Consider the following 12,094-nt stretch of genomic DNA (forward strand, 5'->3'; position numbering starts at 1 on the left):
CCCCCGCTCTCAGACACAGCACACAGCCCACACAAAAAGACCTCATTACGCGCAGAGCGCCTGCGCTGGTTTAACGATTTCCAAGCGTACCCGAACAGAAGTAAAATAAAGTAGCTCTGTGTAGAGGAACTACGCTGTAGGATTGTTGTTTTGGCCAAGCTTGGGCATTGAAAGTGGCAAAATATTTGCAAAGGTTTTGATAAAAAAGTAAGAAAATAATATTAAATAATATTGAATGATAAAACCATTAATATTTAAGAGTTGAAAACTGCCAAAAAGTTATGGAAAGCTAAAGAAAATTAGATGCATGTATGCTTAGAGGGAAAAAAAAAAAACAAATAGATAAGAAAATTCGATGTGTGCTTCCATATATAATACTACAGTAAATAGAATTGGAGCATTTATATGAACTTCTATAAAAAACAATTTATAAATTAAACTTTAAAGCTACAAAAAAATTAAAGAAAAAGTAAAACCCAGTGAGTAACGAATTTTGCATACGAGTTGTGCGGGGGTTGTGATGATTCATGCGTGCACCCAGACCCCCAGACGAGAGCACCCATATAACGCGTGTGTGTATGGTATGGAAGAGTATCATCTCCCACTCCGTCTCGCTCTCTCTCTCTCTCTCTCTCTCTGGAAACCCCAAGTAATGCAAATAACAACAAAACCCAACCAACATCAAGCATAGCCTGGCAGCTGCTACCTACCTACTGCCGATGAAAAGAGCATACATTTGTGCGCAAAATCGATGTACGAACATTTTTCACGTGCCACAGAAAGTAGCAAAAAGAAATACCAAAAACACTTAAAGCCAGTCCACACAGAAAAATTTTTTTAAGCGAACTTTCCTTCGAACAAATTGTGACTAATTGTTATTCCACACAGCTACGCAGGAACTTCCAGAAGGAAGAGCAAACTGAGAGAGGCTGAAGCCGAATCCGAATCCATTAAAAATGGCTGAAGAGTATATGCCAGATGTCAGCATGATGGACACAAGTAAGTAACATATTGCCATTTTATTTGAGGGGTTTGTTCATTAGAAAGTTTCTTTGAGAGCTGTGAGAAGCCCTTTTGGCAACTTTTTCAATTGTAATGAATAATTAAATGGGGAAGAGAAAGAGGAAACGTGGTTGATGTAACCATTTTCATGGGGGAGGGCTATAAAATTAGAGCTGATTTCCTGTTGGGTTTTCTTTTAGTACTCAGATAGTATTTATTTACTAGAGTAAATATTTATTTGATTTCTTCTCTTTTCATTTAGTTTTGCCCGCCATACTGGGACTGACGGCAGCTGCAGTTCTGTCATCGGTGGCCTGCATCTGTGCCAAACAGATGCGCATTCGGAACAAGAAGCAGAACCAACATGATGCATCGTTCCCATTCCAACCGACCCGACGGCCGACTGCAGTTCGTTCGCCCAGCGGCCAGCCGCCGCATTATCTGAAGAAGTCGCCATCGCCAACGAATGGCAAGCAGATGGGTCTACTTTCGCCCATGCAGGACCAGTCGACGTCACCAATCGCACCACCGAATATGAAATACACCGAGGAGGATGAGGCACCCATGCAGCAGGACCAGCCGCAGCAGCAACAGCAGCAGCAGCAGATGGGGAACAAGCTGACGGTTGTGGATGGGAACGGAATGAAGCAATCGCTGCACAATCACCACTCGCCGGTGGAGACGATTGCCAATGGCAATGTGACAATCACCTTGGACGACCAGGCACTGACCAACGGCAAGGAGCTGATCGTAACCGATCAGTATGGAAAACTGGGAACGATCTACTTCAAGTTACGCTATCTGGCCGAAAGGAATGCCCTGATGGTTTCGATCATACGCTGCCGTGGATTGCCCTGCAAGGGTGGCTCGGGCGGCACTGGCGACATACCCACTGGCATGAACGGACGCACACAGGCGGCCACCGATCCCTATGTGAAGCTGCAGCTGTTGCCCGACAAGCAGCACAAAGTGAAGACCCGCGTGGTGCGAAATACCCGGAATCCAGTGTACGACGAGGACTTTACCTTCTACGGCCTGAACATCAACGACCTGCAGAACATGTCGCTGCACTTTGTCATACTCAGCTTCGATCGGTATTCGCGGGACGATGTAATTGGCGAGGTGGTCTGCCCATTGACTTCTATTGAGATCGGTGACATTTCCAAGGAGGCCCTGTCCATCAGCAAGGAAATCCAGCCGCGCAGCCTGAAGATACGCGCCCAGGGACGAGGCGAACTCTTGATCTCTCTCTGCTGGCAGCCAGCTGCCGGACGTCTGACTGTGGTGTTGCTCAAGGCCCGGAATTTACCACGCATGGATGTCACAGGTCTGGCCGATCCCTACGTGAAGATCTATCTGTTGTATAACGGTCAGCGCATTGCCAAAAAGAAGACGCACGTGAAGAAGCGCACTCTGAGCCCAGTATTCAATGAGAGTTTCGCCTTTGATATTCCCGCCGCAGAGGTGAGTCAGGAAATAAACACAAACAGGGAGGGCGAGGGAGAATTTTACACTACTTTATGTTTATTTTTGTTGACATTCCAGGGCACTGGCGCCAGTCTGGAGGGCGTCTCCTTGGAGCTGATGCTACTCGACTGGGATCGCGTGACCAAGAATGAGGTAAGTTCAGGGTTAAGGTCGGTCTCACCCTCTGACTAATTTCACCCTAATTGCCATTGTTTAGGTCATTGGTCGCCTGGAGTTGGGTGGCCCCACATCCAGCAGCACCGCCCTGAACCACTGGAACGAGGTGTGCAATTCCCCACGCCGCCAGATTGCCGAGTGGCACAAACTGAATGAGTAAATGAGAGGCGTGCAACTAAACACCCAGCCCTGAAACGAGTGCAGCCCCGGCGCTGGCGCCACTTTCGGAAAAGAGAAGCGAAGCAGGGAAAACGCTCCCGAGAGTCATACGATTCATGAGTATGAGCTCGCTAGCTATTCATTTATGATTCGTTTTCTATACAGCTTATAATTTTATATACTTTACATAATTTGTTACAAATTTTGTTACCTTAAAATCGCTTAAGTTTGTATGCGAGGCATACACCCAAAAAGAGATGGAGCAGAATTATAATATTTACCAAAAACCCCAAAGCCCCCTAAGTAAATTAAATGTATTAGAAAATGTTTAGGACATAAAAATGCATGTAAGTGTAAGATAATTCCAGGACATCGTAATATAAATATATATATGAATAAAGGAAACAGGTAAACCTTCGTATAATGGACACTGGTTATGTTGCTGTATAGAACTTGAATTCTCCGCTTTATAAAACCTCGATTCGTTGCCCCATTGTTTTCCATATCAATCGATTGAATGTGCCCACCATGAAGAAACCTAATTTCATTTTCATGCTACAAATTATTAAACCCAGGCATATATACAAATGTATAATATATTTATGATATAATATCCCTAACTTTTAAGCATAAATCTTTGTGTATAATGTTTTGTTTTCACTGTTTGATTTTTGGCGGCTTTCTGTTCAATTGTAAAGAAGAAATAATGATCCGAAACACACAGCAAAAATCAGCAATGCACCGACAGAAAGGCCTCGAAGTGTGTCCAAGAACAAAAATGCTTACTGCTTTACACTTTATACGAACGTATTCTTAACAAAAGAAATGATTAATGTTTAAAATAGATGATGAAACCTAATTGAATCTAGAGACGAACACGCAGCTGAATGCTTAGCACCAAAAAGATACAAAAATCCACACACCCACAAAACAAATAAAAAACAAAAACGAAGAAAATTCACGAAAAGAAACCAAAAACACAATACGATACAATAATTGTAAGCAAAAAAACATAGGACATGTAGAAAGCAAAAATACTTATAAAATATATACTCTAGAGTATACAATCCACGAATAGCTCAAAAAAACGAATGCAATAATCAGTCGAATGGGTGTCTAGTGGCATCGTTTATAAAGATCCCATTCCACAATCACACACAAAAATGGAAAAGCGTAGCTTGAAGAAAATGCAACCAACACACACACAGACACACACATTATCCAGCGTACTGAATGCAAATTATGAACTAAAACTACATTTAATAGATCTTTACAGACATCAGCCTGCGCTTCTACATATATTTTATAAGATGAATGTTAGAGCATGAAAAACCCCCCAATTATATAGCTACATACTTACATACATACCACATAAAGATATACATACAACCATAGAAAATACAACTTAAACTTTGTGTCCATTCAAAACTTCAATTCGTCTAAAAAGGGAAAACAATAATTAATGGTGGCATTAACCGATTCATATGTCATGGAACAAAGCATACTTATATATGAGAGATGTGTATAATTCTACATTATAATGTAATAGTAATTGTAAGCAAAACAAACATCAAATGGTTAATTTCAGTAAATAAAAAACATATTATACAAAATACAATGACGCATCAGGAGGATGAATTTTTTCAATTACCAATGATTTATGTATATGTTTGGGATCATATAGTCTTTATGTGTACAATGTACATTATATTATATTTTTCAGATTTTTTTCAGATTTTTTCAGCTGATTTCGACAAATTTAATAAAAAAATTGTTCGTTTGGTTAATTACAATAAAAAATGAGGAGGAACGTTTGAGTCGCTTCTATGGACGCTGCTCTACTTTTATACCGGTACTCAATCAGTATATAAATTTTTGAGCTTATGACCGCGGAGTTACGGATAAAGTATACCGCCTGACTCTCAGAAATATACCAATATATCATTATCAAAATATACCGTAAATATACTAACTGAATAAACTGAACCCCAAAAACACAAAAACAAGAAGAAGACAACCAGAAAAACAGAAAAAAAATATATAACGAGAAGGAACGTGTGAGTCGCTTCAGTGGACGCGACTCTACTTTTATACCTTTACTCAGTCAGAATATAAATTTGTGAGCTTTTATATATTTTACATTTTAAATTTTTTGGCTTCATCTGTTATATACATTTACAATGTCGCATTGCACAGGGCAGAGTGTGTGCGAGCTAGAAAGAGAATGAGTAGCGTCAGCAGCGCTGGAGGAGGTGGGTGGAAGCAAATGAAAATTCATTCTGGCTATAATAATGATCCGATCTGATTCAGATTCGGCAATCTGGTACAGTCTAGTATAGTCATTCTCTACGATACTGCGTTTTTAGTTTTATCGTATCTTCAAAGTTGTGGCTTCCACAGATTTTCGTCTTTTGTGATGGCGGAAGGGGGCGGGGCTAAATGTGGAAATACACTTTTAGCAGTGTGATATTAAATGGAAACAACATTTGGTTGCTCTAGCTCTTATAGTCTCGGAGATCTGGGCGACAAACAAGACGGACGGAAAGACGGACTGGAAAGACTGACATCACAATATCGATTCGGCTATTGGTGCTGATCAAAAATATATATACTTTATGGGGTCGGAAACGTTTCCTTCTCTGCGTTTAACACATCCACTTCTACCACAAATACAATATACCCGTTAACTCTTCGAGTACGTGTATAAATATGCATACAATTTGTTGTAAAAAGATGCATCAGAATTTAGCCCAACATAATCGGAAAATGTGGTACTTTTTTTTTTGATACTTCAATTCCTTAAAGTACTAAAATATACTACAGCCTGAAATCTTCATGCTTCTCAGCGGGAGCAAAGAATTGATTTTAGACAAACAAAAAAATTCTTATAATTTGTTCGTAGATTCCGATTATGCTATACGCTTATCAGGTTTTTGTCCCCGATGATTCCAGTCCAAGTCGCGCATAAGATGGCTCTTATCAGTACAGTTTAAGCTCCCGTTGTGATCGGTACAATAATATTCGCGCTCCATTGTTACTGTACAGTATATCTATTTATTTTAGATAAAGCAACGATATCTGAGTGATCTGCTATGATATTGCTGAACATTTTGGCATTTATATGCCTGCTATGTAGGGTGGAATATGGTAAAGTGTTTGCGACTATATCTTGAAATGTGCTCTTGAATACGAAAGGTTATCATTATGTGGTTAATGGCAGCTGTCATATGTACATATATGTATATGTACATATGGCTGTATTCTGCGATTTTAATAGAGTTTTAAGAAAAAGATTGCAATTATATTTTCTTCATTTTATTTGTTTTTAATTAAATTCTTCAAGGATTGACCCTTGCGTTTGAATGCCCCAGCAAAACAAATAAACCCGTTCAGGACACTCAGATATGCAATGGAATTATAGACTGCCTGGATAAAAGAGACGAAAGTTTCGAGTTGTGTTATAATAGAACATGCAATGATGAGAAATTATTTCGTTGTACCTACGGCGGCTGTTTGGATATAACGAGAAAATGTGACAAAAACATTGATTGCTGGGATTCCAGTGATGAAAATCTATTTGAGTGCGTGGAGAACGAAGACGTGTTCGAAGACCTATACAACGATTTAGAGGGAGAATGCGAGTGAGTCAGGATCTGGGGATGGGGATATTGTGGGATTAGATAAAGTCTAAATCTGAATGATTTCAGAGACAAATTCAATTGCAAGGAGAAGTGCTTGGACTGGAGTCAGGTGTGTGATGGCCAGGTCGATTGCAGGGATGGCAATGATGAGAATAGCACTCTGTGTTCCACCATCGACTGTCCGTATCCAGCATTCAGATGCCTCTATGGCGGCTGCATCACTGATGCTGCCTTGTGCAATCACATACCAGATTGCTATGATGCCTCTGATGAGCTGCCTGCCATATGCCTCCATAAGATGGATCAAGATCCAACCACAAGAGATGACGATGAGCAGAGTGCTTCACCACAGATCTGGGAGGTGAAGCACTGCAAGCTAGAGGATCTATCGGGAGCCCTGATTGCGGAGAACTATGTGGGCAGCACCACCTACTGCAGCAATGCGACGGTGCGCGACCAGTCCGTTGTGACGCTCAGGTGTTCCCACGGCCATGTCCTAATTGGGGAGCCGAAGAATATTTGCGATGGCGAGACTTGGCGATACGAGCTGGCCAAATGCGTTCCGCAGTGCCAAAACATCGGCAATATCCTGCACGAGAGGCAGTGCACCCACCAAGGACGCCTGATTGACTGTGATCAGTCCGTGCTGCCGATGGACACCCGAATGGTGGTTGGCTGCGCCTCTGGCCATGAGGCGAATGAAAAGTCCGGTGTTCAAGTGTGTCTGGGCAATGGTCGTTGGCTTGTGGAGCAGGAGCTGCCCAAATGCGAACCCATCTGTGGTGAGTGGAAACTGAAGGACCAGGGACAGGAGCACACAACCTCCCCATGGATGGTTAGCATTTTTCAGTGCGGCAATGAGCCTATGTTTGAGTACCGATGCGTGGCGACCATTTTGTCACACTACGTAGTGATTACATCGGTGGACTGCTTTACAAATAAACCGATAAAGGGTGCTCCAGCCACAGAGCCAGTGCTCTATACGGTGGCCGAGGGCGAGGTCTATGGGAATACTGCTTTCAGGTCCGGCGAGGATATTGGCTACAAACTGCACAACGTCTCCTATATACACAACATCGAGTAGGACATAAAAACCTTTTGCCTTAGCAAATTTCTAACTTTCTGATCTTTCAGGCGCAGAGATGGGGACACGGTTTCTGCCCTGGCGTTAGTGCAGTTGATCCAACCCCTGGAGTTTAGTGTACGATTGCGCCCCATTTGCCTGACCAGTGATACGCCCGACAAATGGCAGACAACTGAAGATTTCAGTCAATATCCAAAGGGGGTGCCGATCGTCAATGAGAAATCCAATCGATACGAACTTACAGAGATTTTGGCCAGCGATACGGCCAGGTATCACATCAGTGCGTTCATGGAACCTATACGAAATTATATAGCCGAGTGCCAAGAGAGGGGAAACATTTAATTCACTTTATTATGGTTTGCGTTTTCGTGGTTAATCAGAAATCAATGTACATTCAACTGAAGGAAACACACACACACATCTACTATTGACAATTATACTCGTATATTGTATGTATGTATGGGGCATTTGCATTGGGCTATTCATCGGGCCATCGTTCACCGTTCATCATTCACTATTCACCGATCGAAATGCCACCAAAAATGTTTAATGTTTCTTTTTAATTAATGTTCCGATTTCAATTTGCTATTCATTTTGCTGCTGCCTGGATTCCGTTCATTACATTGAGATTGCATTCTGGAGTTTAAACACTAACTATTATAGGTTATTTGTTTTTGTTAAATTTAAATTTAAATTACAATTACTTTAATTAATAATACATTACATTTGATGTTGCTATACTCGTATTTTAGATTTAGTTTATTTTGTTTTAGTTTTGTTTCTCTGCCATTTAGTATGAAATTTTATAGGACACATTCAGTTTGCTTAGTAACTGCTGTAAAAAATCTCTCTTTAAAATGTTCTTTTCTCTTCGCATCTATGTGGTTTGTGGTTTTCTTTCTTTTTCTTTAATTTTGATCACTTCAGTCTTTCCAAAAAGTATTACAACATCTTTTCTATTTTCTTTTTGCAATTGCCAACATATAATTAGAAAATGTATTAGTTATTTCAAAATAGTTTTGTTTCTTTTGTTTTTTTTGTTTTTTGTATCTATCGCATAGTTCCATCTATAGTTGTAAACACATTTGATTTTCATGAAATTCTGTGTGTGCTCTTATTTACTCGTACTTAGTTTTCTTTCAGAAATCTTTCTGTATTCAATACACGGATAGACCTAAACAAATATATATATATGGTATGTATATGTATAGTAATATGAATGTAAATTACGTTTTGGAATAAGTATCCACTTTAGGTTCTATATATATATATATATGTACATATATATCGGTTTTAGTTTGCAGTTGCTTTCATATTTGATTCAAGACTGCGAGATCCTTTTGTGCATTCGAATATAAATACATTTTTGCTTTATCCATCAATTCTTCAATATATATATTTACATGTTCTGCAAGCGACGAGGTCTGTCTGTGGGGAAAGAGAACTAAGTTTTGGATGTTTTAAAAGATTCAGAATCCATTTATGCATATATTTTAGAGTCAGAACTTAGGTATGGACGGTGTTATTCAAATAAGAATACGTATCGTTGGCCATTTACAGTGTGTGCTTATGCCCGATATAAACTTAAGCCCAATATAAAATTTATGTAGATGTCGCTTAGGCGCTAAGACTCTAGCTACAAATTAATACTGTACAGGAATGCACGCCTCGTCAAATGATACAATTAGTTACTATATTTATAGCAATGTGTGTGGATAATTTACCAAACTTAAAAGTAGGACCCTAGCTACCCTTTCTCCTTGCCCGGACCCACACTCACGCCCAACAGATGCTCCCCAGCCATCAGACCCGCCGGCTGGTGCGCATAGTTGCGGATCTGATGCAGCGAGATCAGCTGATTGGGGAATGCATTCGCATTGTTCTGGTTGACATTCTTATTGGGGAAACTGATGGCATCGTAGAGATAGGGTCGCTGTGCCATCGGATGGTGGCTCAGCGAGTTCAAGTGCGGCGGCATTGAGTTGATCGGCGTAAAGGCCGAATTGCTGGTGGTTTTCGTTAGGGAAGCGGCATCATATGGACCCACAGCACTGGGTGTGGATACTGTTTGCAACAAAATAGACAAAGTATGATGGAATGATGTCAAGAACTCCCCATTAATAAGACTGTGGCACTTACCTATATCCTCCCTCACCGGATCGGGCATGCGATGATGTGGCTGCAACTCTGGTCCATGGCCATTGCTTTGGGCACTGTTTGGTGCCGTCGGCTGGACATAGTGCCCCTCCATGCTGTGCTGCGGCGGTGGCTGTTGCTGCTGCTGCTGCGGATGATGATGATGCGGGGGCTGTTGCTGTTGCTGCTGTTGTTGTTGTGGCGGGACATGTTGCTGCGGTGGAACTCCGTGCTGCGGATGATGGTGATGCGTCTGATGTTGCTGCTGCTGTTGTTGCTGCTGCTGCTGTTGCTGTTGTTGTTGCTGCTGCTGCTGTTGCTGTTGTTGCTGCTGCTGTTGCTGCTGCTGCTGGTGCATCACTTCCATGGCATTGGCAGCGGCAGCCGAATCAGGACTCACCTTTGGCCAGTAGCTGCTCTCGCTTGGAGCTATCGAAACCGGTGGCAGTCCCAGATTATTGCGCTGGTGCTGGGCAGGATTGCTGGCCGTCGGCGGACCAGTAGGTCCCGCCCCAGAACTGCCCGCGGCGGCGGCAGCAGCAGCGGCAGCAATGGCTGCTGCACTGCCCGGCGCAATCGGTGGCCGCTTGTCCGTGCGCTCCGCATGCTTCTGCATGTGCTTCGTCAGGTAGGTCTCCTGGGTGTACGACTTGCCGCAGTACTGGCAGATGTGCGTCTTCAGATGCTTGGACTCCTTGTGCTTGGGTATGTGCTCCAGCAGCGAGGGCTCGTCTGAGAAGCACTTGTAGCAGGAGTTGCACTTGAACGGCTTGTCCGTCTGATGGCAGCGCGAGTGCGACTGCAGATTCGAGAGCTGGGAGAAGGCCTTCTGGCAGCCAGGATGGCGGCACTTGTACGGCTTGTCGCCCGTGTGGGTCCGTATGTGCTGCTGCAGGTGCGACAATTGGGTGAACTTTCGCTGACAGATCTCGCAGCGGTACGGCTTGATGCCCAAATGGATTCGCGTGTGCTGCGACAGATACGACGAGTTGGCAAAGGCCTTCGAGCACTGGGTGCACTTGTACGGCTTGGCCTCCCGCATATGAATCTGGGTGTGCAGCTGCAGATCCGCCTTCGAGCTGAAGATCTGCAAAAGTCAGGGAAAAGTTTGGTAAGTTTCGGGGAAATGAAAGTGGGGGGCAGGGAATGTTGTTGCTGTTTGCTGAAGAGCCTGAATTCTTAATGATAGATAAACCCTATTCAAAAGTTTATATTTAATTCCCTCCCATCACCTTCGTATCCTTCACATCCAATTGCGTCATATGGTGCGGCGAACTGGTGGAGGAGGAGATGCCATTACCAGGAGCCGCAGCTGTGGGCACAACTCCTCCTACGCTTATGGCAGGTGGAACTCCTGCTGCTCCTGCCACTCCTGACACTGGCACTGCGCCTGTGTTCTGACCATTCCTCTCATTGATTGTGGCATTCTGCATCCGTATGCCGCCATTGTCCACACTATTGCTTGTCACGATGATGTGTTGATTGGGATTGGGATAGATGCGTGACTTGCGACCACGTGTGGAGCCCGTGGGAGTATTTCCGGTGGAGGTGGAGCTGCCGCCGCCACTGCTGCTGCTCACGACGGCATCGTTCACGTGCTTCTGGCTGTCGGAGGAGGGCACACCACTGCTCTCCAGAGTGGTTATGCTTGGCTTTGGCTGCTGCTCCAGTGGCTCCACTCCACCACCGCTCAGGTGGTATTGATGCTGTTGCTGCTGGTGTTGTTGCAGGTGCTGCTGCTGTTGCTGCTGCTGTGGTGGCGGTTGATGGTGCGGCTGGTGTGGCTGTTGGCTATAGCTGAGAACGGAGCTCCTTAAATCGGCCGTATTGGAGAAGACACTAAGTGGCCCCAGGGCCCCTCGCTCGTTTAAACTGTTTCGCAGATGATCAATGGATCTGTGAACCGCGTGGGAGTAATCTCCACCAGCGGGTGGTATCTCCCCAATTAGCGGAGAATTGTGGTGGTAATCGAGGCCCCCTCCAATGGGCCGATATTCTATTAGACGTCCTTCCATTTCACTTTTTATTTAATCACTTCTTTTTTTTTTTTCTTTTTTTTGGTTGATTTATTATTGATTTTTAATTGTCTAAGCACTTATGATATCTGCAAAAATATATTTCACTTTAGTCAGTTGAAACACTTGGCGTATGCGTGATATCGAAGATTTTTCACGATTTTTTTTTTTTTTTTTTAAGGTGGAAAAACACTTGACTGGGATTTATTTCTGTTCTTTTCAGTTCAAATATAGAACAGTAATGTTAAAAAAAATAGATTTTCAACACAAAAGGGGTTTGATCCTCTCAAAAAAAAATGCCTAACAACTTTTTAATCCTGAAACATTCCCTTTTATATTCTTTCAAACATTTCGATAGATCCCTAAATATTCCTGAAATTTTGAACAATGTCAAAGCTAAAGTTTTTACAAGA

The 12,094-nt window shown here is 42.8% G+C and overlaps 3 protein-coding genes across 6 annotated transcripts in view; 2 read left to right on the plus strand and 1 right to left on the minus strand.

The window, feature by feature from the left end:
- Positions 1 to 88: 88 nt before the first annotated feature.
- Positions 89 to 3,988, plus strand: LOC111074294 (synaptotagmin-4). The gene is made up of 5 exons (XM_022367029.2): positions 89 to 207; positions 889 to 999; positions 1,265 to 2,466; positions 2,548 to 2,622; positions 2,687 to 3,988. The coding sequence occupies exons 2-5, from the start codon at positions 957 to 959 to the stop codon at positions 2,804 to 2,806; spliced, it is 1,440 nt and encodes a 479-aa protein (XP_022222721.1). The 5' UTR covers positions 89 to 207; positions 889 to 956; the 3' UTR covers positions 2,807 to 3,988.
- Positions 3,989 to 5,786: 1,798 nt separating this feature from the next.
- On the plus strand, positions 5,787 to 7,983 carry LOC111072123 (modular serine protease-like). The gene is made up of 4 exons (XM_022363790.2): positions 5,787 to 5,952; positions 6,149 to 6,446; positions 6,513 to 7,526; positions 7,581 to 7,983. The coding sequence occupies exons 1-4, from the start codon at positions 5,898 to 5,900 to the stop codon at positions 7,870 to 7,872; spliced, it is 1,659 nt and encodes a 552-aa protein (XP_022219482.1). The 5' UTR covers positions 5,787 to 5,897; the 3' UTR covers positions 7,873 to 7,983.
- LOC111072104 (zinc finger protein rotund) overlaps positions 7,864 to 12,094 on the minus strand; it is a 34,984-nt gene continuing 30,753 nt past the window's right edge. For 2 of the 4 annotated variants that reach the window (XM_022363781.2, XM_022363771.2), the window contains exons 2-4: positions 10,899 to 11,770; positions 9,670 to 10,753; positions 7,864 to 9,594 (exon numbers count right to left, since the gene is read on the minus strand). In XM_022363781.2, the coding sequence (XP_022219473.2) occupies positions 9,278 to 9,594; positions 9,670 to 10,753; positions 10,899 to 11,681 (2,184 nt within the window). In that variant the 5' untranslated portion in view covers positions 11,682 to 11,770 and the 3' untranslated portion in view covers positions 7,864 to 9,277. The remainder of the gene's footprint in view (positions 9,595 to 9,669; positions 10,754 to 10,898; positions 11,771 to 12,094) is intronic. The other 2 variants (XM_041595013.1, XM_041595014.1) reach the window with 1 other exon arrangement.

This window comes from Drosophila obscura, unplaced genomic scaffold, assembly GCF_018151105.1.
Source record: "Drosophila obscura isolate BZ-5 IFL unplaced genomic scaffold, ASM1815110v1 contig_4, whole genome shotgun sequence".
Lineage (NCBI taxonomy): Eukaryota > Metazoa > Arthropoda > Insecta > Diptera > Drosophilidae > Drosophila > Drosophila obscura.